General features: G+C 37.7%; 1 protein-coding gene across 1 annotated transcript in view; it reads right to left on the bottom strand.

Annotated features, from left to right (window-relative positions):
- Window positions 1-26455, bottom strand: part of prom1a (prominin 1a) — an 81466-nt gene that overhangs the window by 28231 nt on the left and 26780 nt on the right. The window contains exons 2-4 of the mRNA XM_085366374.1: window positions 20001-20059; window positions 19465-19491; window positions 13636-13841 (exon numbers count right to left, since the gene is read on the bottom strand). Of these exons, the coding sequence (XP_085222500.1) occupies window positions 13636-13841; window positions 19465-19491; window positions 20001-20059 (292 nt within the window). The remainder of the gene's footprint in view (window positions 1-13635; window positions 13842-19464; window positions 19492-20000; window positions 20060-26455) is intronic.

Raw genomic sequence — 26455 nt, 5'->3', positions numbered from 1 at the left:
ATGCTTAAGCTTCCTGGCTTCAAGGCCTTTGCTCCGAGCATGACAGCCCAGTAAAGACAGTGCTATTAGTTCTCAGTTTTCTTCCTACTCATAAGGATGCTGCGCAAGCTGCTGTCAGTTGCATGTGAAGACTGTCTGGACTAGGTTGATGGGAGACAACAGACCATTAATTTCACAGTAAACAGTCCAGGAATGATATGAATACCAAACTCTGAGCCAAACAGCCTCACGGGGTTGTGTAAATAACACAGAAGGTCACTGCAGCACAATAGGATTTTTATTTTTTTAAATCTGTAGAAGGGCCAAAAGACAAAAAAAAAAAAAAAAAAAAAAAAAAAATCTTCTGCAGTGCATGCATTTTTCTGATTAAATTGTCAAACAGTGTAACCATTGATTAATCATTTTTCCGTCCTAAAGCATAGCTTATACTAATATTTGTTTTTCCTTCAGTGACTGAGTTTGCTCAAATATGATGCAAATGACACATTGTTAAGGACACTACCCTGATTACCTGGGCAAGGACTCTGGTTATCTGGATATCTTTGCTTTTAAAAGTTAAATAGTAAAGTTCTCACAGAAGCAGTCTTTCTATAATTTGTCTTCTTAAGGATGTCCAAAACGCTTTAATAGACATCTGTGTTGCTCAGTAAACCATCCTTGGATAGGCTAAGTTTAATTAACCCCCTTCAAGCAAACATTAGTGGTTTGATTTAAAAATAAATATCAGCTGTCCATAACTAAATAACTTGTGATAGCTAATGAAAAAATGAGGAAATTCAGAGAGCAGATTATTTAATCAGCAAATGCTAACTTCATAACACATGAATGCACTTTATGAAGCATTAACCAGTCAAACCTAAGCGTAATTAACTATTATTTGCATATAATTAATCCACTTTGGAGAAGAAGACGAAGTTTAAATCTTTTACACCTTTTCAGAGGTCCTGGTTTTCTCTGAAGTTAGAGGTCAGCTGAATCACACTGATTTGCTTTGATCGTGCCATCCTCAGTTATTTAGCGAGTTCATCCCTAGTAAAATAATGTTAGTTTGAGGTTTAGCGTCCACTGAATGTGAGAAGAATTCAAAGTCATTCAGTGTTTTCACACAAAATCATCATTAATCCCCTTTCAGATGAACTGCAGTGCAGTTTGTAGGAATTGGCAAAGAAAATTAAAGTATTGACAAACAAAATTACAACTCTAGTGTCTATCAAATATCAAATACAGGTGCAGGTAATTGTGTGGATATCATTGCTTTCATGCTACTGTTCTAATGCAACCATCAGTGGCTTGGTGCTTAACAAAGCACACAGGTCTTGGTTTGAATCTGCGGCCACAAACTTCAGCGTGAAGTTTGTGTGTCCTCCTTCCGTCTGTGGATTCTGGCTTCCTCTCACACTCCAATGATATGCATGCTAGGTTAACTGGTCAGTCTAACTTGGCTGGAGGTGTGCATGTGAGTGTGGATGTTTGTTTTTCCTCTGTGTGTTAGCCATGGGATGACTCTTTTCCTATCCAGGTGGCATTTAACCACTGGGATGAGCTCCAGTTTTAAGGGATGGGATGAGTTTGTACACTGCTAGTAAAGATGGCCCTTTGTACATATGCTGTATTATCCTGTGAGTTCTTGTACGTTTCAAAAATCAAATGGTTAATGTTCTGCTGATTACGTTGATGACCTTTTTCTTGTTCTTCCCTCCCAAGCTTCTAATAATTTGACATTGTTAATATTGTTAAGCTGCTATCATCAGAACCCTTGTTTCTACACTAAACGAAACTACAAAAAAACTACTAAAAAGCAGTTTATTCTATTTGCACTGTTTCTTCACCACTCACCTTTCTTCACTTTCTATTATGAATCACTTTACATTTAATCATTAGTTACTATTAATAGGGGTCGTCTGATTGTTGGGGTTTTCAATATATTATTGTAGGATCTTTATCTTACACTATAGATACCCTGGAGGTGACTGTTGTTGTGGTTTGGTGCTATCAAAATAAAATTGAATTGAATTGTATTATATCTGAGTAACACTCCCAATATAGCCCCCAAAATACTATTTGTTCTTTTATAACCACAAAGCTCTCATACAGTGGCTCATTACTAGTGAGCCTGGTTAGTATAAAGTTGCCAGCCTTCATTTTGCTGGGGTACACCCTGATGACCACAAAGTGACACAAAGACATGTATGACAGATCCATCTCCCAGAAATGCTGATATTTCTGGGTTATACCTCCTACTCGTAAAGCCATCACAGATCCCTGCAGCTTTGCCTTCTCCTATCTTTTCTCTCCTGTGTAACAATGTGCCATATCATCACTACTGTAACATAAATGTCTCCTATAAATTTGAAAGAAAGCCCGGCCTAGCTAGGAAAGTCAGTTAGCTTCACAATATTGAATTCTTCTAAATCGTGTGTTGATTTGTAAGGTGTACACTACAAGAATCCACGACCATTAGCATCCCAGGGTGAGAGGAAAAAATTCAATTAGTAAAAAATAAGGCGGATATCAGCTATAAATGCAAAATGAGGGAAAATTTGAATGATTAGTATGAATGAGGTCTCTCCAGGGGATGTGATAAATTATGGGATGCACTGCAAATTCTGAGAACAACCCCTCCAGTTAATTAGCTTGGCTGTGGCATGTGTAAAGCTGCCATTGTTTGGTGTTTGTGTGCTGTGAACAGGAGATGATAACTTTTTTTTAGTTTATTAATAAAAAAAAAAAAAACTTTAAACAGAGACAATTCAAGAGAAAATAAGGATAAGGCTTAAGGGCCAATCAACGTAAAAGAAGAGCGCAAATACATATTTATGAATCAGAAACATAATTCTCAGTTGCAGCCTGAGAAATTACACAGACTGAAAAGCTGTATATACAAAAATAGCCAGAGGTAAGTGGTTAAAAGCTTTTTGATAACAGTGATTTTTTAATGGGTGGAGTTCAATGAAAATCAAAGCATTAGATGTCCAAAACAATTATTTACTTTTTTATTCATTTATTTACTTATTTTTTTGATGAGAGACTGTTACACACTGCAATGTATTAAAGTGAGATGTTTCACGCTGTTCGCTTGTGCACATTTTCCCCAACACATTAGGTAACCCACATTTCCATGAGCTATGTGTGATTTTAAGATGCAAAAATAAAATAAAAATCAATGGAGACAGTTGGATAATGCACATAATGCATGTTAGTAAAGAGTAGAAATCCTGTGCAGATCTCACCGATTACCTGCAAGCTTTTGTTCTCTTTCTAGTCTGCAGATCAGAGGGGTGTCCAACTCCAGTCCTCGAGAGCTACTGTCCTGCAGCTTTTAGGTGCATCCCTACTCCAACACAGCTGAATCAAATGGTTGGACGACCTCTTCAGCATGCCATCAAGTTTGCCAAAGGCCTGATAACAAGCCATTCATTTGACTCAGGTGTGCTGGAACAAGGATGCGTCTAAAAGCTGCAGGACAGTAGGTATGTCCCAATTCATAGGCTGCACCCTTGAAATTGAAGGCCGAGTACGTCACAGCCAGGCAACGAAGGCTGCTCCAATTGCGGCCTTCATTTCATTCAGCTCTCAAGGGCTGGAGTTGGACACACCTGCGGTAGATTATGACATGCCCACAGATTGCACTTAAGTTCACACTTCAGGTACATTTTTGTTCTTGTTGATGGTTTTAAATTCTCAGGATATCTACCTTATTTTATTATCATTTTAGATTTTCGAATTTTGTTCGACTCAACACTAAATATAGAATGGAGTACAAGAAAAAGGACTGGAAGCCTAGCAAAAACCACCTGTATGGCATTTTTTCATCATTATCATCAACAACAAAACAACAGCGACAACTACTACTACTACTGCCTAATGCATAATGCTATATATAATGCTATACATTATACTGTAACTATACTCTCCAATATATACAACAATAATCCTGGCTATTGCTGGAAAAGAACGGAGCATCAGGATGGGTTAGTTTCTTCATTCTGTGCATATAATCTCAGTCAATCATACTGAAATAATTACTTTGCTTTACTGTACTTTTAATTTTATTTTTAACATCAAAATGTGTTTTTTGGGCTCTCCTTTCACACTAGAATCCTGTTACTTTTGCTGCTACTACTCCAAATCCCCTAGAGGCTTTTAAGTAAAATGTAATTTTATATTTTGCTAGTGTAACAGCACCCTAATGCCGCTCTGCACTGAAAATAAATTACCTCCCAGTAGCCTGACATTTAGTGAACAAGTGACATCTTCATAGTTGTAGCCTCTTTCGTGAAAGAGTTGATGCTCATCACACTATTAATGAGCCCCTAAAAATAGTCCTGCATGTGATTTCTCCCCAGGGAGGCTGTTAACTGAGCAATGTGTGGGTTACAGAAGGTGCAGGATTGAGGTAAAAGTTTACTTGGCTACTTGTGTTTATACGTAGCTAATTGTGTGCTAGTTTTTTTATGTGACAGAATGCAAGAATATGTTTGATCTGTTATCAGCAAGTGAGTGGTTTATAATAAATTCAATGAAAATACTTTTGCAGGTAGATAGATGGATGGATATTGGTTTTTCTGTTTGATCAAAAGGACCTTATACAAGAACTCTTCACAACCACGTGCAATTATTTTGTACAGAACACAGCACATCTGTGAGACAAACTTCAAGGCTTTTTGAAAATCTCACCATTTACCAAACCTCTCAAAGAAAAAACCCAGACAAATTTATTTTAATTTGTTGTGTTTATTTTTAGTATGTATATTGATCAATTTTTATTTTGTTTGCTATTCTATGGACCTATTTTGCCTCATTTTATGAAGCAACGTTACTTTGAGCTATTTAGTTTTATATTATTGATTTTTTTTGTGATTTCTCATTATTGTAGTAAGCATTTACCTCTCAATATAAACCACATTGAGGTAACTATATATATATATATATATATATATATATATATATATATATATATATATATATATATATATATATATATATATATATATATATATATATATATATATATATATATATCTGAATTCAATTCAATAAAACATTAGAATTCTCCAGTTTTTGGGATGAAAGTCACATCTCACAGATTCAATCAGTGATGGAACTTAGGGTCATCGGGTATTTCAGGTCCAGCAGGAACTGTTCATGGTTCCATACTCTGGATGCAAAGCCACCCAGTAGCCTTCTCTGTGACTTCAGATGCTCCATTGCTAAATGATTGCCCTGCAAATCCTGTTCTCTTCTCATTGCAATTTTAATTTCAACATGATCAATTAGTTGGTGGATTTGAATACGATGATCATATCTGGCTGCAGCCATGATGGTGTTATTTGGGCTGCAAAATTCAGCTGCTTGCCAAGGTCCCCTTCCATATGCCAGCTGTTGGAGGCAGTGAGGAGCCCAGCATTTGTTTAGCTTGTGGGTCAGGTTTCTCTCCAGCGCTAACAATGGCAATGGTCTTTGCCTGACGGTGGCCTCTGATGCCTTTAAAGGCCACGGTCCTCGATAAGGACTTAGTTATAGTGTCAGTGATAGAGCCAATGTCCAAAGGTTTTTAAAGCGTTCTGCAAAACAGGTTACATGTGTCGAAACAAATTAACTTACGCAAAATGAGCTGTGATTGCCAATGGTCAGTCTTCTACATTTGTGCATTATATTATATTATATTATATTATATTATATTATGATTTCACAAAACATCAGCCTTGTAGAAACATTTAGCTGATTAAAACGTTGAAATTAGACTGCCATCTTCAGTTTTGTCTTTCAGCTGGTGGAGATATGGATGTAAACAAAGTAGTCATTGTGCACAACACTGTCAAAGATTGTATATGTATTAAAAGATGGATCACTCTGTAACAACACTGTAATAAACAGTTTCCGCAGGCCTTGAAAATGCACAAAGATTTTCTTACTGATCCAATCATGTCTGCAGTTAATCTCTCATTTAAACTTTCATTCACTTTTTTTTTATAAATAAAACTTTAAAAAAGATCAGCTTTAAGCTCCAATTCAGTACTTTCAGTACTCCGATCAAGTTACACATTGTTAGAAGATAAAATGTGCTAAAGGAAGCATACGCAATAACTTTCCATTCCATTTTAATGAGCTGTGAGAATTTCAGTGGGAGGAATTATATTTTACAAATAACTAAAGGAACATGCTGGTATACTGACAAGTTTGTACTTTTATTTCACACACTTTCCCCTCATTATGTGAGAGGAGATAATACTACGGTTGAAGTCTTTTGCTAGGAATGTCAAGGGTTTTAAGGGTTTAAAAGCTCTGAAGTCAAAAAGTTAATCTTATGCGTTGCATTTCTAGATTAATGTATGTAGTATTGCAGAAGTAATTATTTTGACTGTGGCTGCTGAGCTCCTGGTGATGTCCCTTCTGTGTGTTGTGCTCCAACAACTTAAGAATTAATTGGGTCACTTTATTAATAATTCAGCAGGATCCAGTGCTATAACTCACACACCACATAAACAGAAGTGGAACTTGTGTTCACTTTGTTTTAAACTAAACTAAACTGACCCATTAAAATAAAAGCAACTACTTTTTGTGTTTAGCCTTGGTTATAAAAGAAAACACACACACACACACACACACACACACACACACACACACACACACACACACACACACACACACACACACACACACACACACACACACACACAAGAACAGAGCTAAGCCGAACACAGAGACCAGTCTTTGCATTCCTTCACTCCTACTTTGGCCAGAAAACTGTCTGATACACTGGAACTTTTATGAGCTTTGCTTTTTTTGTTTATGATTGTGGCGTGTATTATCATTCTGCGACACCACTAATCTATCTACCACTTAACAGGCAAAGCTGCAACAGTGAGAAAATAACAACATAATATCTTTGAGAAGGTAGGGGAATCTGCACAAGCTTGTCCAGTAGCATAGCTGTCTGTGGACAAGCATGTGCTCAGAAATTTAAGTTTGGTCCAACATAAAGGCAGAAAGTCTTAGCCTGGTTTAAAAAAAATCAAATTTGAATTAACTTGCATACTGAATTCACAGTGGTTGTTTTTCATTCAAGCAGTGATTTCCCATGATATACGAGTATTTTACTCAGCACATCTAACATGGTTTTGCAAGGTCATTTGCTGACCTTCTCTTCCTTCATAAACGTAAAATGATGCACAAAAAGATTACCAACCAAAACTGAATCAGTACAAGATATATTGTACATCGCTTGGGATGCCCATTTATAGATATCCCAGACATCAGATAGCTCATTTACAGACAAACCCTTCAAATCTAATCTGGGTGCCTGAGATTTAAAATTCAGCTTGCTGAATGCTCAGTTCACTGTCGCCTGTATTATCATTAATAAGACCCCATATAATTAGCATGGATTACTAAGTCCATAATATTAGGACTTTTTGTGTTAATAATATTGGACACCCAGCAACTGAAATAGACTGCTGAAGCCCATACTGGATAACAGCATGGGGCAAGGGTCTTCCACTTGGTCAGAACAGAAGCAAAGATCTTATGTCTGTCATTTTCTTATTATAAATCCATGCGGGTGTTGTGCAGAATCAGAGCTGATTAGTAGAAACTGAAATAACTCCTGCTGTTCTTTTAATAAAACAGAGTGGGAATATACAATAGCTGGCAGATATAACAAAACATGCTGTTTAGCATACAGTACACATGTGAGCTACGATATATTAATGGCACAGTGCTGAATGGCTAATGCGTTGCAAAATTACCCCAGCGGTGGCAATCACATTCACAAAAGAAGCATGAGGACACAAACATTGACAATTAGCCCTTTTCATATAAGCAGGAGTTAAACATTTATCTTACCAATTTGCTACTGACATGATACAATCTCTCTTTATTTTAGGTTAGAGATATTATAAAATAAACACTAACCATAAAGAAGCAAACTCAAAGAGCCCAGATATCCCCAAATGATAAGGATCCAATCATATTAAAAAACATATTAATCAAAAACACCACACACACAAAGGAATTATGTAATATAATCTCACTGTGATGCTAATTCAAACTCTGTAGCACACCCTGATATTATTAAACAACTGATGTCCCTTCCTTCCCCAAGTAAGTCTCCATTAAGGCATCCTTCCACTAAGATGACATTGCACCTCGACCGCAGGTTGTTTAAAAGAGGAAAGGTGAAATTTGTCAGCCCTTGGTTCCCCCCAGACTGCCCTGAGCCCCAAGCAGTTGTGTATATATATTCACAAGCTGATGGGGTGACTACATTAAAAAAAGAAAGAAAAGAAGAATCAATAATAATAATAATAATAATAATAATAATAATAATAATGACAACCAATTATCCAGACCTGCAAGTTTCCCAAAACTTGGCCAGGTAGAATTTTTTTGGACAGATGGACAAAAACCTGAATGATCAAACATAATATCTGTGTGAAAGGTATTAATGCATATTCATTATTTCTAAAGGTTTAATCTCACTGTAAACTGAGTTGGATTCTAACTTACTCACTGTGAGTTTTCCATGTTTCTTTTGTTTGCTTTGCTTGTGTCTTTTCCTGCTATGTACCCAAATTTAAAGCCCTATGAGAAATCAGTTTAACGTGCTTACACGCCACAGTAATTATCAATTTCTCAAGGCCTGTTTAATACATCATTTTATGCTTAATTAGATTTCAATATTCCTTCACCTAAATTAACCTGGTGAATGTGTTAATAGTTCAGCTCCACTAATTGGCAAATTGCTGTAATATGTTTCTGATTAAATTATGAGTATGTCCACAAATGTAATTAATCATTCTCATCATGTTTGTTCCCACAAAGCCAATCCAGTGTCTCTGCCTGTAAGATACAACATTAAAAGTCAGTGATGAACATCTGCTTTGTGTTTGGCAGAGTTTAGCACACAATGACAACAATCCTGCCTGCTTTTACTTGGGCAGTACATTTGTAGCCGGAGCAGAAGTGCATGCATTTTCAGCATGACTGGCATCCGTGTGAATCAAACCCCATAGCCCTACAGCGCTACTCTAACCCAGTGAACATTACTCATTCACGTTTACAACTGCAGCTCATTGGCAGCTCCTCTGGGATTTGACCCTACCACCTTCACAGTAGGAGGATGATATAAGAGGGAAATTTTCTCATTAGCTTTCTTGTTACAGATTTTTTTCTTCCCATTTCTACCTGGTTCACCGATTTGCTTTGTTTGTTTTGCTTTTTTTGCCTCCTTTATTTGCCACAGTGGATCCAGGAATGCTCAGTCTGTCGCACATACGCCAGAAACCTTGGCTACATATATACAATTCGCTCATTCAGGAGGAAGTCTTCACCACACACTTCACCGGGTAAAACTGGTAAACTGCTTGTTAACCCCTATCAGATAATCATAGGAAAGTAAGCCAAAACATTTAGATGTACACATGATGAGGTTCATACTGAAGATTGAACTGAGTATGGGAATGGGAAGAAAGATTATTTGCGTGACTCTGAATGTGGCATGTTTGTTGGCGCCAGATGGCCAGGTCTGTTTTTTTCACAAGCTGCTGATCTACTGGGATTTTCCCCATACAACCATCGCTGCCCTCCACAAACGGCCTCCACAGACACCAGGTCTCTCTCTAATAGAGCACTTCTGAGAAGTGGTGAAACAGCACATTCAGTTCATGGATTGGCAGGGAACAAATCTCCAGCAACTGCAAAATGCCAAAATTATTCCGATTCCTATTAATGTTTTTGGCATCTTGTGGAACCTGTGTTCTGCAAGTGAACAATGTTCCAACAAGGAACACCTCATGGAGACACTGGTGTATGTATATATTGCACATCAATCACAATTACAAGTTAAAATATAGCACTTGTAGCTGGTTTTAAACCCAAAACCATAACTAGCTTTGCATGTCTACAGGTTGCCATAGTGATCTAGCCAGGTAAAATTTGAGGCGCCTGCCTTTTGTCAGCCACCTGTCAATGTTTCCTTTTTGCTCCCTTAGATGACTGTTGTTTCTTTTAAATGTATTCTTTTGTATAATTTTACTCTGAGGTTTTTATTTTATTGATTTTTGATAGATTTTTTTATATTATGATTATTACATTTTTGCTTTGCTTTTCAGTGTATTCATGTTTCTGTTTATGTGGGCTTTGTATTTATATTTTTAAGGACTTGAACTGTTAATATGTTTTCCTCGGCTGGAAAGCACCTCAGGGCAACTCCTGTTGTTTTTACATGTGCTAGATAAATAACAGTGACTTGACCTGACTGCAGAGGCCCCACTGCACAACCTACAGGACCGAAATAATCAGCTGCCAACGTCCCAGTGCGAAACACCACAGGACACCCTTCTGTGTTTAGGCAGGTGGTGTACAATAGCAAAAATCTGACTGATACCAAATTCTCCTGACTCACTTTTTTACCATTCTGTTTTTATTTCTTAATTCAGGTTGCCTTCACATTTGGCATGGCCATTATTTAGAGGCAACTATGACTGCTTTCCACTCTGTAATTAGGATAAGGGTATGGGATTTACCTTTTCAGTAAGGGCATGTTATCTAAACTCAGGAAAGTGTAGTGTCTTCAGGCAACAGTCAAAGGCTTGTTTGACATTTCTGGCAGAGTTGATAAGCCCTTAAGCCTATATGGCAGGCTGGATTGTGACAATGTTATCTGTGTGCTTGGGTGTATCTCCAGTAACAGCAGCTTGGTAGCCATCCCGACACTGAAATCCACTTTGCATCACTCGGGTTTTATAAATAAAAGACACAATCCTTCATAAGATCTTGTATATTGAGAGATTAAAACCTTGCTGAGTTAACTGACAGCAAAGCAAGGTAGTAAGAGATTACATCTCTGTCTATACTACTTAGATATGAAGGGATGACTGGAAAGTGCTGCGAAAACTTCCCTACAATGAATGCTTAGCATCAAATATGAGTTGACATAATGCATAATAAAAAGTTACTTGCACTATATTATCTCACAGTGCAACAGAAGGTGATGCCCAGGTTCTGTAGCCATCATTTAGCTGTGTTTATATCTCATTTGTGGTCATTTCGATGTTCTCACCCTTACCTGGGAGTCTTTCCCCTCTCTTAATCCGATTTTAACACTTCTTGGAAAATAAATGTCACCCCCGCCACTTTTCTGTGCCTGGCTGTCAGCTTTTTAGTGGCAGTAAAAAGCAGTCTTGGCCTGGGCTTGGAACTCATCCCTCTCAAGCCTGTAATTGCTTCATTAGAGCCTCTGCTGCATCTCTGCCTGGTAGCTCAGGAGATTTAATAAGAGCTGTGAGGATGCTCTCAGACTCTTCTGTCTGTGCTGCTGGGATGTTGCTGGGGAATTTCATATAACTAGGCTTTGTTCCAATGAAGACTGAAAGTCGAGGAACATCAAACTAAGTACACTCCTGGATGCCTTCAGTCTAGCTCAACTGTTGTTTTCCCACATCTTTTGTAGTGTTGCTATATCCCCAGTGGCTATGCTTCTTGTGCTGCTGAGACTGTAAACCAGAATGGAAGGAAGATTAGGTTTCTTGTGGTCCATTTTCTGACAGATGAGACTCATCAAGTTACAGGACAGTCTGATGGGCTCATAAAGAAGAAGTACAGGGTGAATGTAAAGCTTTATTTCATCCATTTTCAACTGAAGGCAGCTGAAAAGACTTTGTATTCCCCTCATGCCATATGTCTGAATGAGAGCATGAATTGTTGTCCGTCTCTGTGTTAACCCAGGAAGAGATTGCTGACCTGTCCAGTGTGTATCCTGCCTCTCGCCCTATGGACAGGCTCCAGCTCTCCTGGATTAGATAAGCGGAAGAAAATGGATGGATGGAAATCTATATTTTTGCCAAATATGTGCCTGGTTACATTATAATCAGTAGTGATTGGTGATGTCCATCAGTCACTGACTGAAAATGATTTTCATCCAAATATTAAAAACAATCCCCACATTTAAAGTTATACTAGCTTGTCTAGTTATTTTTTTAGCCTCTGAAAAACAGGGTACTTTGTATATTGGAATACTTATAGACTTAATTGAATGTCCCACTTTATCTAACACGATTTTCATGTCAGAATTATGCTCTTAATACACATAGAAAATGCTAGCTTACAACGAGGTTACTGTCCTGCATGTACTTCGGGTTTAAGTAACAACACACAAAAAAAAAAACCTGGGAAACAACAGCAGATAGCTACACTGGCAGATTACTGGCTGCCAGATTAGTATTAGCACGATAAAGCAGCCAGATACACTCACATCCTATCATCTATTTGTAAAAGCATGTGTTTAAACTGACATGCATGCTTATGTGGCATAACAAGCAGAACAATCCCAGTTGCGATCAGCATTGCAGTAATGTGCAGTTCCATTTCCAGAGATTTGCACGTCACGTTGCAGTTGAAGCTAATGAGACTGTCAAAGAAACGGCTAGACAGTATATCTGAGGCCGATTGGTCAGTTTGGTTACGGGGAAAAAAGGGAAAGTGCCGCTAAAGAGAACAGCTCATTCCAAATGAAAAACTAACACTTTAAACTTCGAAAAAGTGAAAGAACTCATATAGCATCTTAAAGCTTTATCACTTGCATTCGTTAAAGCTGAGCTAACAAATCCAATCTAACATTATCAAACTTGGCACATCTCCTGGATAATTGAGAATGCATCAAGACAAACTTGGCACACTTTTAAAGCAGCAAACTAACTCATGTTTACCAAGAGTTTGACTTTAGCCCATAGCTACCTTTTCTATACACTTCTTATATAAAACTTTTCTATCACACCACAGCAAAAAGAGTCAGACTTTAGAGAAACAGATGTGTTTCTGTGTGTGAATATGCAGAATCTGTGGGCAAAAAGGCCCACAGATTTTTGTTTTTGTTTTTTAAAATGATCTGGTCAAAGCAAGTGAACAATGGGGAAAGGAAAACAAAATATATTTTTTGAACTGAAATCTTGAAAATTAAGTCTGCTTTTAAACTCACCGCAGTCCTATTCGAGAAAGCCACTGCTTAAAATGTGCATATAAAAGACAAACAATGACGACTGTGCAGTAATGTGAAAAAAGTTTAACGGTATTATATTCATTACAATGAATACCAAGGAGTACAGGTCTAGGTGAAATTGTGTGTATTGTCAAAAGGTCAGAAGTGTTTACCAGAATTATTGCGGTCAAATTCCAAAGCATATTGCGGCTTTATCTTCGATTTGTAGTATTTTAGATGTGCACTGAGACATTGCCACAAGAGTAAATGAAAGCTTTCAGTCTGGATCCCCAGAAGGTTATAGTGACCAGAGCTTTGAATGAATAAAAGAATGAAGGGTGCTGCCACATGCAATCTACAGTAGGACTCAACTATATATAGCAAACAGCATGGGGGAGGAGGAAAACTGATGACTGTGTGTGTGTGTGTGTGTGTGTGTGTGTGTGTGTGTGTGTGTGTGTGTGTGTGTGTGTGTGTGTGTTACTAACATGTGTACACATGTGCATGAGAGTATCGCCGTAAGAGACAGACATGCATCTTGTTTATAACCCCAGTGTATGCATACATGCATGTCTGCATGCAGAATGTGCACGTCTGCTTGCAAACCGATTTCTGAATATTTCACTTATGTGTGTCATTTCTGCATGTGTCATACTCACGTGATGACCAGTGAGGTGGAGAAGAGCAGCGTTCCCAGGAGGCCACGCCGGCAGTCTGCATTCTTCCTCTGGCGTTGGTGCATCTCACCACCACAGTTGTCACAGCAGCGGCACATGCAGAAGAAGAGCCCGGCTATTGGCATCAGAATGGTAAAGAGCAGGCCCACTGCTGCACAAACTAGGAAGCCTATCTCATAGTAGATGGCCTGGGGTCGGGGGAGAGGAGTGAAAGGGAAAAAGAAAATGAGATGCAGAAAGATGGACAAATTATTTATGAATAATAACAACAAAGAGAGGTGAGTCAGTAAATGAAGAGATGAGGATTGGTTTGGTAGAAGAAGGAGGGGGTGAATGTTTAGGAGTGAGGGAGAAAATGAGGAGAAAGGGATAAATTAATAGCAGAAAACACAAAAAGACGGAAGGATGCACACAAGGAATACAAGGATAAAATGATGAACAAATCTAAAAATATCTGGTAGAATCCCACCGCTGCGAGTTCTCTCTAGTTGTCCAAACAGGATTTGCAGATGAACAAAGACATTGCGTAACACTACTCACTGCAGGAGAATCCTCTCTTTGTTAAATACAGCAAGCTAATTCAATAATTCAACTTCCTGACTGCATTTTTACACAAAACAAATGCCAAAACGAAAACAAAAAATGAGTAGGATGAAGGTTTTTGTCCCTGCACACGATAGTGCAAACTGAAAGTGAAAGGGGAAAATGTGTTGAGACTGTTGCAGAAAGCAATTGTTGGACATTGTTTTTGCAAACATTTTAACCCAACAGCAAAATGCACTGGCAGGATAGTAACAGATGAAGCATGATGGGAAAATACTCAAAGGAGCTTCCCCTGTACAGTAGGCCTGTGGTACAGTTCTTCCCACTATAACGAAGCAAAAAGACAGCATTTCTGATGAAAAACCTGCTTCAATAGGAATGGATTGCAACGCAGTTAACATACTAAAGGGAACGACTTCCTAATCTTTCTTCTTTCAAGAAAAATCAGGCCCCAGAGTGAGATCATTATACCTGTTTCAGTGGAGCTCTGCATTCATTGAAAATAAGGTATATGCCTAAGACCATTATAATTTATTTAAGTTTAGGGAGTCAAACCATGAAGCAAGCGAAATCATTTGTTGGCAGTGGATGATTCTTCTAACTTCCAGGATTCAGGAGAGGATTTTAGTAAGTAATGGTGAGGTGAAGTTCTAAAACAAATAAACAAAAATAATTAAACTTAGGTGGCTGAAACTGAAATTTTACTGTGAAAATTTGTAGCCGGTAATCAGAAAATGTAACCATTTCCTCCGCCTAGCTAAAACTTGCATGCATACTCAATCAGTCAGGTAAGTAAATCCCAAAAGGTTAATCTGTTCATCTGGACATAGCGTTTTCAGTGGGAGAAACGATTCGTCACTCATCCAAGTCACTTCTTCAGTTTCATAAAACAACCTTACAAACTTCAGGAAGATTCTAACGAATGTGTCCATCTTTATTAGACCGAAATACTCATCTTATATCAACTTCATTAACTTCTTAGCATAAGACAACACAACAAGAAGTTTTAAGTTCTGCACCTGAAAGAAACAAAAAACGGACCTGGTTTAAATTTGTCTCTGCATTGCTCTGTTTGTGGTGCTCCTGCTACATTTGAATTGCTCCTAGGAAGTCCTGCTCTGACCCCTTGCAGGTGCACAAATTTTATACCCCAGAGGTCAAACTTGAGCTCTGTGGCAAAGCCTGTGGCCTCCAAGCATAACAAAGCACTCTCATCAGTAGCATCATATCAAGAGTGCAAGCATGAGCATGCAGATATTTTTTAAATATATTTTTAATATATTTATGGGTCTATATGTGGTGAATTCATCCCCTAGGGTCAGACTGTCAAAACTGTGAGAAGGCACATTCTCCTTCACCACTCAGTATTTTCCCGAGTCAGTTCCTGCAACTTTAAAATGAAATGCATGTTAAAGGATCACTGTTGTGACACAGTGGAGGAGATTTTGCATTCGCTGTAGATGTGCACCTCCACAGCACAAGGGCAAGCCTGGAGACGATGCTTTCTATTACTGTATTTACTGGAATTAGAACCCTTTCAACATCACCTATGAAATCTGCACATCATTTGTCAATGACAGCCTAAATAATCCTTAACTTTCAATATTCAATATGACAAGCTTCTTTAGCAAATTCTTTCTGATATACTGAGAGTTAAAATGCTGCTGTCGGCAGCTTCTCACTTGCTCTTCTTGTCATGTGCCACAGTGCTCCTACTTAATCTGCCCCTACCTAAACTGCACGCAGCATAGGCTCTGGAAATTGTCAAAATTAAATAGGGGATTGGTAATTCCCACACCATATGTAACTTGTCACAATGATGTTCAATAGCTTCTCGTTATGAAAGGATCAAAGCAGCACTGCTATCACTGCTTTGAATAGAGGAACTACTCTCCCAGCTGATTTTTACTAATCTTAATCGCCCTCACAAGTCAGTGACCTGCCTCCTTCAGGGACTCCTTCATTGGCTTTTGGCTAAAAGGTAGGGTAGAAATAGATTCTGAATAAGACTGAGAGGAACAGTCTTCTGGTTCATTTTTAAATCTTTACGCAAACATGGAAAACTCGAGTAAAGATAATAACCCACAGTCCTGTCGCTAATGTTTGGAGGAGTGAAGGCTCCAGCTGTGTGACTACATTAATTTCTAAGACATCAAAAAAGTCTCTTAATCGCTTTCTTTATGACCTTAAAAATATAGACTGCAGAGTCCAAAGAGAAAAAGGGAAATCAGAGATTCTGAAAATGCTGTGAGGCAAAAACTAAAGGAAAGACTGTGTGTCTGCGTGGGTGTGTGCACATATGTGTATGTGTATCATCTAAAGGCACCAATGTCAGCACAGTTGTTGAGGACACTGTGCAAACTGTAGTGCTTGCATTGTCATTCTCCTTCTGGGCTCTGCTTGTTATTGGGTGAATCTTCAGCAAAAAAAAAAAAAGGTCAAAAATGTGCCGTTTTTTTCCCACCGCCACTCTTAAAGGGCCTCCAGCTCTTACTATTTTGGGACTATAGCTTTGTCTTGGCAAGTGCCCAAAAGAAGAAGGTGACCTTCCAATAAGAACAAACTGGATGATGGGTTGGCAGCATGTCTGAAGAGTGAAGATGTGAATTTCTTTAACATGAAACAGATTTAATGCCAGCAGCAGCCATGAGGCATGCTGAAGCATCCTCAAGCAAGAAGCCGTTTCCCTTGATTCATTAAAAGTTAACTTAATGCCCAATAAGAGCTCAGCCTACTTCTCTGCTCTGTTTTTCTGGGATTCTGTATGTTTACTATTAGAGTGGATAGATCTAAAATGGCCATGTTTATTTATTTATTTATTAACCTTTATTTAACCAGGAAGATCCCATTGAGATTAAAAACCTCTTTTTCAAGGGAGACCTGGCCAAGATAGGCAGCAGCAGATGTCTCACAGTTACAGAAATTACTCAAACACAGGCAGCAACAACACACATGCAACAATGAGGCCATGTGAGGCCATATGAAGCCCCACTCACCTATTCAAATCAACACAAAGTTTAAGAAGAGCAGCCTATTTTAAGAAAGCTTTGTTTAATACAGGGGAACTGAGATAAAATGAATAACTGTAGCACGGTTGAATGAAGAGGTAAAAGTGTACGATTTGAAGAATTTTGTCAAACTGATTTTTAAGTAGGTGTATAGCACCCACTAACACAGAAAATACCCTATAAAGTCATGAACATACATTTATGTATAAGTACTCTTTAACATCATATACTTGCAGGAAAACATGTAAATACACACACTCTCAAACACACGGTTGGACAATTTAAATCCACCGTAAGCAAACTTTGGTTAAAACTAAGACTACCGTACACACTGCCAGCTGTGATTTTGCATTAAATAGTCTTTTAAAGCCTGATGATTGATTTGCTTTGCATTTGTCTATGAGGGCTATGAAAGGCTGTTCTTAAAAAAATAAATATTAAAAAACAAAACAAAAACTGCAATGCATTGGGCCTGATGTGATAAGCAATTTCCCCAATATGAGGAAGAATTTATTTTACAAAATGTTCAAGGTAGCAGGCATGACACTGGATAATATCATGCTGGGACAGAGTCTATTCTGCTTTGCTCTTCCAATAAAAGTTTGAAATCACTGCCTTTTACAGGCAGGCTACAAGCACAAATTCAAACCATTTAAAAGCTCTGCTGTAGAATCACAGTAAAAATCACTGTTACAGTTTGTGTCATGGTCCTGGGCCATGTGGGCCCAGTATTCTTAGTTTTCATGTATTTTTGTATTTTGTTCTTTATTTAGGCCATGCTTCCTGGGTTGATCTGTTACGTTGTTCCTTATGTGTTTTCCCTTCGTGACTCTTACCCCCTGTGTGCCCCTCTGTGTATTTATGAGCCCTCGTCTCTCTTTGTGTTTTATTCTATGTTTTCCCCAGCCCGTTATGTCTGCGTTCTCCCCGTGCTCTCTCTCCTCCTGTTTGAACCTCTGTGTACTTCCTGTTTTACTTTGCCCATCTCCCATCAGTGTTACGTTCACTCCTGCCGTGTCTTGTTATGATTATCAGTGTCACCTGCGTTCCCCGTGTGCATCCACTTCCCCTGATCATCCCTCATGTGTATTTAGTCTCTGTGTTTCATACAGTCTGTGTCGCGTCGTCTGTGTTCCCACCCTCCATGTTTCCATGCCCGGTCTGTTGTATTCATAGCCTTACCTTAGTTCATTCCCAGTTTAGGTTTCTGTTTAGTTATTGCTTTTGAGCTGCCCTTATTCTTGTTTGTTTCTCTTGCGTTACCAGCCACAATAAAAGGCTCGCTTTTGTTTAAAGTTTACTCCCATGTCACTCGTGTCTGCACCTGAGTCCTCCACGCACTCTCCACACGGTCTGTCACAGCGGACCGTGACAGTTTGTTGACCTGTGAGGTAGTCCGGCCTGTTTATGCTGATATAGAAAAGATTTTTAAACCAGGGAAAATGCTGCACTTAATGCATACTACAAGTCCAGGTCCAGAGTTCTGCCACCATCAGGATCCCAAACATAATGTATCTGTTGTGTTACATGTGGCTTTTACATGCTGTGTTTTTAAGTGGATGTCAAAGTAAATACAGCTGAGATGCTGACTAGTGAATACAGAGATATTCACCATGAGCACTGAACACTGTTTATGCACTGATATAATGAACATAAGTATAATATCCTTGTTAATCATTATAATAATAAAAACTAAAGGAGGAGACTACTTTGCAGTTCAAAAAAGTCAAATTTGAGTGACGATGCTTGGATTGATATGGCAGTAAGTGTCCCGTTTTGTGCTACATATTAGCCTCACAGTAGGTCCTCAGGAGCCAGTGGAGAACTATAGGCAATATTTTACCATAACCCCTGTAACACGAAGTTCAAACTAGATGAAATTCAAAGTAGAATTCTCTGACACTTAGTGGTATAAAACATTTTTTCTATGTTTCTCTATCCAGTCATCTCTGTCACTTCCATAAAAGTGAAAAAACAAAACTCTGCACGAGGATGTGCTTCAAAAAGAAAGAGGGGCTACGGTTTAGGTCAAGCTAAAGGGAAGGTTCCAAGGTGGCTGTGAGGTTGATGGGATGGCTGAGAGAAAGTTACAAGGCTGCAAAACTAATCCTGTATATTCCAATTATCAATATGACAAAATAGACAAAATATACAAGATTAATATCTCAGCTATGATTGTGCAGCCTTGATGACTTTCATAGTGGAGAATTATGGGAAGGGGGGGATCGGTTAGACTTTAAGTCCAGTGTGCAGACTTTACCTGAAGGGTCAGCACTATGTTCTCTGGCTGAAGGAGGCCAGATCAGATGAAGAGGGCATGCAGAAGACAAAGGCAATGCAGCATCAAAAAAAAAGAGCAAAGCCACAAAGTGAACACATGTGATGAAAGAGAACAACAAAAAGAGAAATTAAAGTCATGCATTTCCATACATAGCACATAAATAAGACTGCAAATTGCACTCTTTATTTAGCTCTCAGGCCTAAAAAAGCCTTTGGTTGTCAAACCTGTTTGCTCCAATGAGCTCAAATGATTTATCTCTCTAAATTTATAGGTTGTGCCAGAAGCAATAACCATTTTTTTCCCCTGGAATGCCGGTAAAAAGATGGCATTGCCTTGGCTAATGAAAGCTATTGACACCTTGTTTTAGAGAAGTCACAGACTACTGCGTTTCTACATTTCTAATGTAATGTATTTCATGAGTTGCTGTTTCCAATCAGTAAAAACATGCAGCAAGGAGGATGAAAGGCACAGAAAAGCAATCATTTCACCACACAAACAAGCACACACTCAGTTACCTTTTGATATTCCGTCTGAATGGCTCCAAACTTGTCCTTTGCCAGTTTGACAATAAGATCTGCAGCGGCATAAAGAAAACAAACACATGAAGAGAACTTTGGTGTTTTCCTGTAATAAAAAATGACATGCATGGAGGATTCTTTTATCCAGCAGATTATATCGCACTCTCATTAAATTGTATGAATTTCTAGCATCCGTGGCAACGTTTTTAAACACATCTGCCTCTGTTACAATTTAGACATTTGATATTACTACAGGATACAACACAAAAACATTACATGTCCCAAATTAGTCCCAAATAAATACAAAAAGTGTTCCATACTCTATACTAGTCTTAATTGGGATTTTTTTAGAGTGGTACACAAACATCTTTATAGTTCATGCTCAATATTACTGTTCAGCATATTGATTGACAGTTTGTTTATAACAGTCTTAGTATTGACACTTTACTTAGGTAGGAACTGGAGTAAACTGTAGACTCTGCACATTTTGAGAAATAATTTATGCCAGGCTGAAGAAGGAAGTTGACATTTTTGACATCCAGAGCCACACTGTGACACTGCAGCCTCCTCATCCCCAACTCTTGTGCTGACAGTGTGAGGAACTTGTATTTTATTTAGTTGTAGTCTGTCTATATGTTTGGACTCTGTTGTAGCTATTTGTATCCTGATTACTTAAAATACTCTACCTGGTGGATGTCAGTATCACGATTTTGTTAATCAGCAAAACCACCAACATGTCACATTATTGATATTAAATTAGATACCAAAAATCAATCAAATTAAATGTTTCTCTCGATGAATTCTTAGCTAAAAATATGAGTGTGCAACACCCAGCTCACTTTCTATTTTACTGCGTCTTTAAATAATGAACTAATGTTAGTTATTGCTTTAGCACATGCAGCAGTGGAAATAGCAATAACAGTCACGCTATACAAGAATATATATATATATATATATATATATATATATATATATATATATATATATATATATATATATATATATATAAATAAATAAAGTTAACTGAAATGGACTCATTTTCAACTTCAAAAGCAGAGTTTTTCCTTTTACCTTTCCCCAAATAATCTGAGTAACAAAATATCTCTGTACTAAAAAAATATTTGTGAAATGATCTTTTTGGATGATTGTTTTCTTTTCCCACTTTCCCACATTTGTCATCAAACCATTGCAGAACCTACATAACTATAGTTCTATGAAAAGAAATGCTTCTTGGCAAGAAATCTTATCTTATTTCCTTATAAATAGTGCCACATTTATACGGGAACTATATCTGTGAGTATGTAGACCCATGAAAAACTTGCCGAACCTTTCGTTTAATCTACCTCTTTTATTTACAGTGTAATTCTGATGACTTTTGGTAACATTTTAAAAGCCTTAATTAAAGCCATCCATATGTATATAGAGCAATATGAGCCATTTAGATTTTGGTTAGTTTTCATAACTACGTGATTACTTGGTATCGTGTGTATTTTGTATACATATATACATAAAACGTAAAATTTATTTATTTTTTACACTTCAACTAATAAAAACAGAGATTGTAACAAGAAATGTGCAAATTTATAACAGATACAACTAATAATCTCAAACATGACTTTCACATATGGAAATACATTCAGGACCAGAATTTCTGACCTCACTTTGCTCTGTTATACTTCTTTAAAGTTGTGATAGCAGTGTAAGTATGTAGACATTTGTGTTTCTGTCTGTATGTATGGTACTGTTCATTTAATTGGTAACTGTTCTGCTAGGCATTTAGTAGAGCCTATAACTTACAGTCAGACAGAATTTAAATATGAAATCTTTAAAGAGATTTAGAAAAGAAAATGTTGTCCACCTACAGATTCTTAAAACTCTGAGGAAGGATATTTGTTATCTTCCAAAAGTAGCCAGGAAAGGAAATGAAAAGGCACCGTTTGTTACAAGAATGGAGATGGGGTATTTCCTGATACAGCTGAGTAGCTAAGATAATTAGGTGTTTTCCCAGCAACAGTGATGCATCAGCAGTAGTTTCAAGGTAGACAGAGCACATAGCTCACTGTGTAAATGTTGAATAATCAGTAACATTGCACACCTTTAGGAAGAGTAAGAGTAGTAAAAAGAATATGCAGGGGGAAAACAAAACAATTTGCTTTGCATTTTGGCTCCAGGCCCTTTCCACGCAAGATTTGTCTTTGCTGTCCACTGAAGAATAGCAGCTTTGTGACACGTATCTAAAGATTCATGTCTTTTTGTTTTGTTCTTAAGAAACTTAAAGTGGTAAAAGTTAAACAATGGTAGACCTGTAGTGACCTTACCAAGAGATAAAACTGTCCTCAAGTGGACCCTTTCCACTATGGATGAAGCCAATTAAATACAGTACAGTTGTATTCAATGTTAGAAAAGGAATTTCATGGGTACATCCTAAACAATTATATCTCCTGTCAAACAGAGCATCTTGGTGTTATCTTTTTTATCTACACCTGGAGCTGGCTGTGACTCATCATGCAATGATGACAGAGACAGCAAGGCTTCTTGGAGGCAAAGGGTTTCCAAAAATAATGATGTCAAAGCCACAGCTTGAGTTTTCTTCTGCAATGCAGTGAATACAAAAAATATCTTATGGAATTGTTGAGAAGAATTACTTTTCATTCTAACAACAGATTGTTAGACATCGTATGCTTGCGTCTTGTTCACAGCCAGATTGGTATTAATGGGAAGTTGCTTTATAATAATCTTTAAACCATATATTATGGCTGTTCAGAAACAGGTTATGTCCAATTGTTCAATTTACAGTTAATTATGATGAACATGAATTTGACTAAGAGGCTTCCATGGGCTTCTTTTTTCACATTCATCTGTCTGGTATACCTACAGGCGTCTGCTGGCTTTTGTATTTGATGCCTTGCAGCAGCAATTACTGTAACTACTGTAATTGAAAAGCTGAGCTTTGTGATATACTTTGTCTGAATTTTTTTCCACCACATTTGGGAAACATAATTCTCTATTACAGGTCGATCGTGTCAGTGTTTCCAGCTTTCAGGGTAGTTCCTACACTCCTGCCAGTCACTATTGTGCATTTTGAGCCGAGGTGTAAAATAATCCAGCCTTCTGGAGGAAAACAAGTACAGTGAGTCAAGCCCAGCTATTATCTTTCCTTGTGCTTATGCACATTTGAAAGAAGCTACTGACCTTTTTATAAGGTGTGTTCCCTTTTATTCAGAGAGGATGAAACCTGTGATGTTATCATTTCAGGTAATAAAATATCTCCAAAACAAGTTTTGTGAGGCCTGTACAGTATGCTAACGTGTAACAGCACAAGAAGCGAAACTTCACTTTTGTTGACTTCAGTCAAAAAGTTGAAATTAAGGAAAAAAAGGGCAAATTATAATAGCAATATTTAATTTTGACTTACATTTTATATCTCAGAATTTGTAAACAGTTAAACAGTTATTCAACTTAATAGCTGGAGACGTTCTTCTGATTAAATTAGGACTGCTACTACATCCATAAATGTTTTAGTTTCCTATTAAAAAGCGACAAAAAAATTAGAATATAGTTCACAAAATTATCATCACGCTGCATTTGACAAATAAATATATAACTATTGAAACTATAAAATCAGGAAAATGTTTTCTGCAACTGTAGAGCAGATTTCAAATAATCATCCCAGCTGTTTAGTGTACAATGATTATCTTTAACACTGAATACTGACAAATCCAATGAATAATACTGATCATCTCATTACAATGCAATATTCTGATAGGTCCGGGCATTCAGGTGGATCTTTTGACATGCACCATCCACCTAAACATTGTTCTAAACAAATCCCTACTCCCCAAAGGAAATGCTCAGGATTTGGCCAAGAAACACAACAAAAGCTTTAAAATCCTTTCCAATCTGACATTCACATGCTCAAGTCCCACCCCGCTACTCACAAGACTCCAAGAACGTGCTGTATAAATCCAAGTGCCTGACATCACAGGACACACTTTAAGCTCCAGTGTTTTTACCCCTTTGGGTCAGAGCTGTTTAGGAAGCTTGAGGGAGACCTCCACAAGATTAGAAAGATGTTGTGGTTGATTGGTGTATGAGTGTGACGAGCAAAATGAATGAATGAAAAGCAGATTCTGTTATTACTATTGCCAATAAATGAATTGATGAATGAAAATGGGAGCGATTTTCAACCATAAGGAGTAAAAGAATGTCTGCAGACTAGAGGAATAGAACACAAAGGAAGGAGAAAGATCAAAGACTGCAGGATCACAAAGGAGAGAAATAAGAGGTGAAAGAAAAGCAACAGGGAGAGAGTGCTGGACTGAATCCATCTTCGGCAGTGAGAGGCATCTAATCCTATGTGAACGAAAACCTCACTTAATTCTAGTTTCAACTCACGCTCCCTCTCCTCTCAACCCTCCTGCTGGTACTTGTCATCTATTAAACACATACATATATTAGCCAGGATTCTTTGGCCTTTAACCCCACTAACCTCCTTGTCATATAAACTGTGGCTTCAGCAATTTAAACGAATTGTTCATGGATTTTGAACTGCTTACCCTACAAAAATGTGTTACAGTAATGAATGCTATTTAAAAAAAAAAGTAAATGCCAGCAGTTGAAGCTCCGTCAGTATCTTCTGAACTGAAAACAAAAATCAAAGTAGAGTTTTTCCAAAAGATGTAATGAGGCTTTGCAGGGAGCTCAAGATAAGCAGAACCTGGCAAGATAAATTTTTCATCACTTTGACTAGAAATGAGTCACCCGCCCAGAGGACTCCAGCAGGTCTCTATCATGGTTCCTCTGCTCAGTGTTGAAATGGGAGAGGAAGAAGATTTCTGGACAGCAATGAACAGTGGGGGTTTTCAACCTACTGTGCTTGCTTGGACTGGAATTTTGATCTCACTAGGGTGGAAAAGTGAATTATTCAGCCAAAGCATATCCTCTGGCTTTCCAGCGTAATTGTATAAAATCGTTTTAAAGAGTATTCTTACCTTGTGGAGCATGGATATGTATATTGTGAGCTTGACAACAGGGAGTCAAAACAAATCTGATCGCAACACATCTAACCTTAGTTCTTCTGGTCTTTAAGCCAGCATGAAATGCATAAAAAAGGTTTCAGTGTTACCAGCTCAGATCCACTTTACTTCAATTTGACATGTTTTATAATTTGCTTTTTTGTGTTTTATCATTTCTCAACATGCTGCTCTTTGAATGGACTTAAAATCAAAATTCAATACATGCATTTTAAAGGGTCAAAACAGACAAAACATCTTAAAATACACCATCCATCTGTTATTGGTCTACACTAAATTAAATGTTTGCTTTGAGAATTTGTGTTTTTTACAGTTCCATTAATTTTGCCACCAAAATGTACAGATTTAATCAATAAAAATAGGCTGGTTAATACATAATAAAAAGAGTGTTGTGACAGATGCCAAGCACAATACTTCCAACTGTAAACATCATCCATAGCTCTTTACTATAAGAGCTTGCATTTCATTGGTTAATTAGAGTAATACATAAGAAAAGCAAATTAGATGTGTGACTGGTAATCCTCTCAGGAACTTCTCCAGAGTTCCTGAGAAAAAAACAACAAGAAAACACAAAACAAAAAGGCGATTAGACCCATGGATTAAATGATCTGACAGGAGTGTTCAAACCTACACATTTAGTGACTGAATATAATAAACCCCAAGTTCTGCTGTGCATTGATTGTTTGTAGGGATTTAGGGCAGTTTCAGATTTAAGGCTCCAGTGTTGGTGAATAGTATTAAGGCACACTCGTATTTTCACCATATGCTGTATTCCAGTTATGTAATTAAGAACACAAAAAGCACTTCTAAATGGCTTTGGTTTAATTTTAAAAACAGCTGAGCTTACAACACACACACACACAAATGTTGTAGTTGTCCTTCTTTGCCACAGTGATTAAAGTAGGCTGCCTATAAAAAGTCTGTTGTCTTCATCTTAACTAATGTCTGTTTCCTTCTTCTAATTTGTTATCCGTGTAAGTTAAAACTGTGTCAAATTCTTCATGTCAGTGTTTTTGTGGTGGATTTATCCTATGAGGTCCATCATCAGTGATGACCCCAACCCTTCTTCTAACGTCAAGGTCAGGGGTGTCAAACTCCAGTCCTCCAGGGCCAGTATCCTGCTTGTTTTTAAGATATCCCTGCCCTACCTGCTGCTGATTACCTGGACCAGGTATGCTTTGCCAATAAGAAGCTACAAGGCCAGGTTAGTTGGAAAACAAGCAGGACAGCGGCCCTCGATGCCTAGAGTTCAACACCTGTGGTCTAGGTAATCAGATTACATAATTTCTGTTCATTATTATATTATTATCTCAAGTCTTGACAAACCTGGAATAAAGAAAATAATCGTGTAACTGAAACACAAGGGAAAAAGAAAGGTGTACTTTTTACTTTTCTCAAGAATATGCAGTTAGCATAAGG

This window comes from Diplotaxodon limnothrissa, linkage group LG2, assembly GCF_057381915.1.
Source record: "Diplotaxodon limnothrissa isolate DT_005_m linkage group LG2, D_limnothrissa_male_GT1.1, whole genome shotgun sequence".
NCBI classification, from domain to species: domain Eukaryota; kingdom Metazoa; phylum Chordata; class Actinopteri; order Cichliformes; family Cichlidae; genus Diplotaxodon; species Diplotaxodon limnothrissa.
This window is presented reverse-complemented; position numbering and strand designations above follow the sequence as displayed.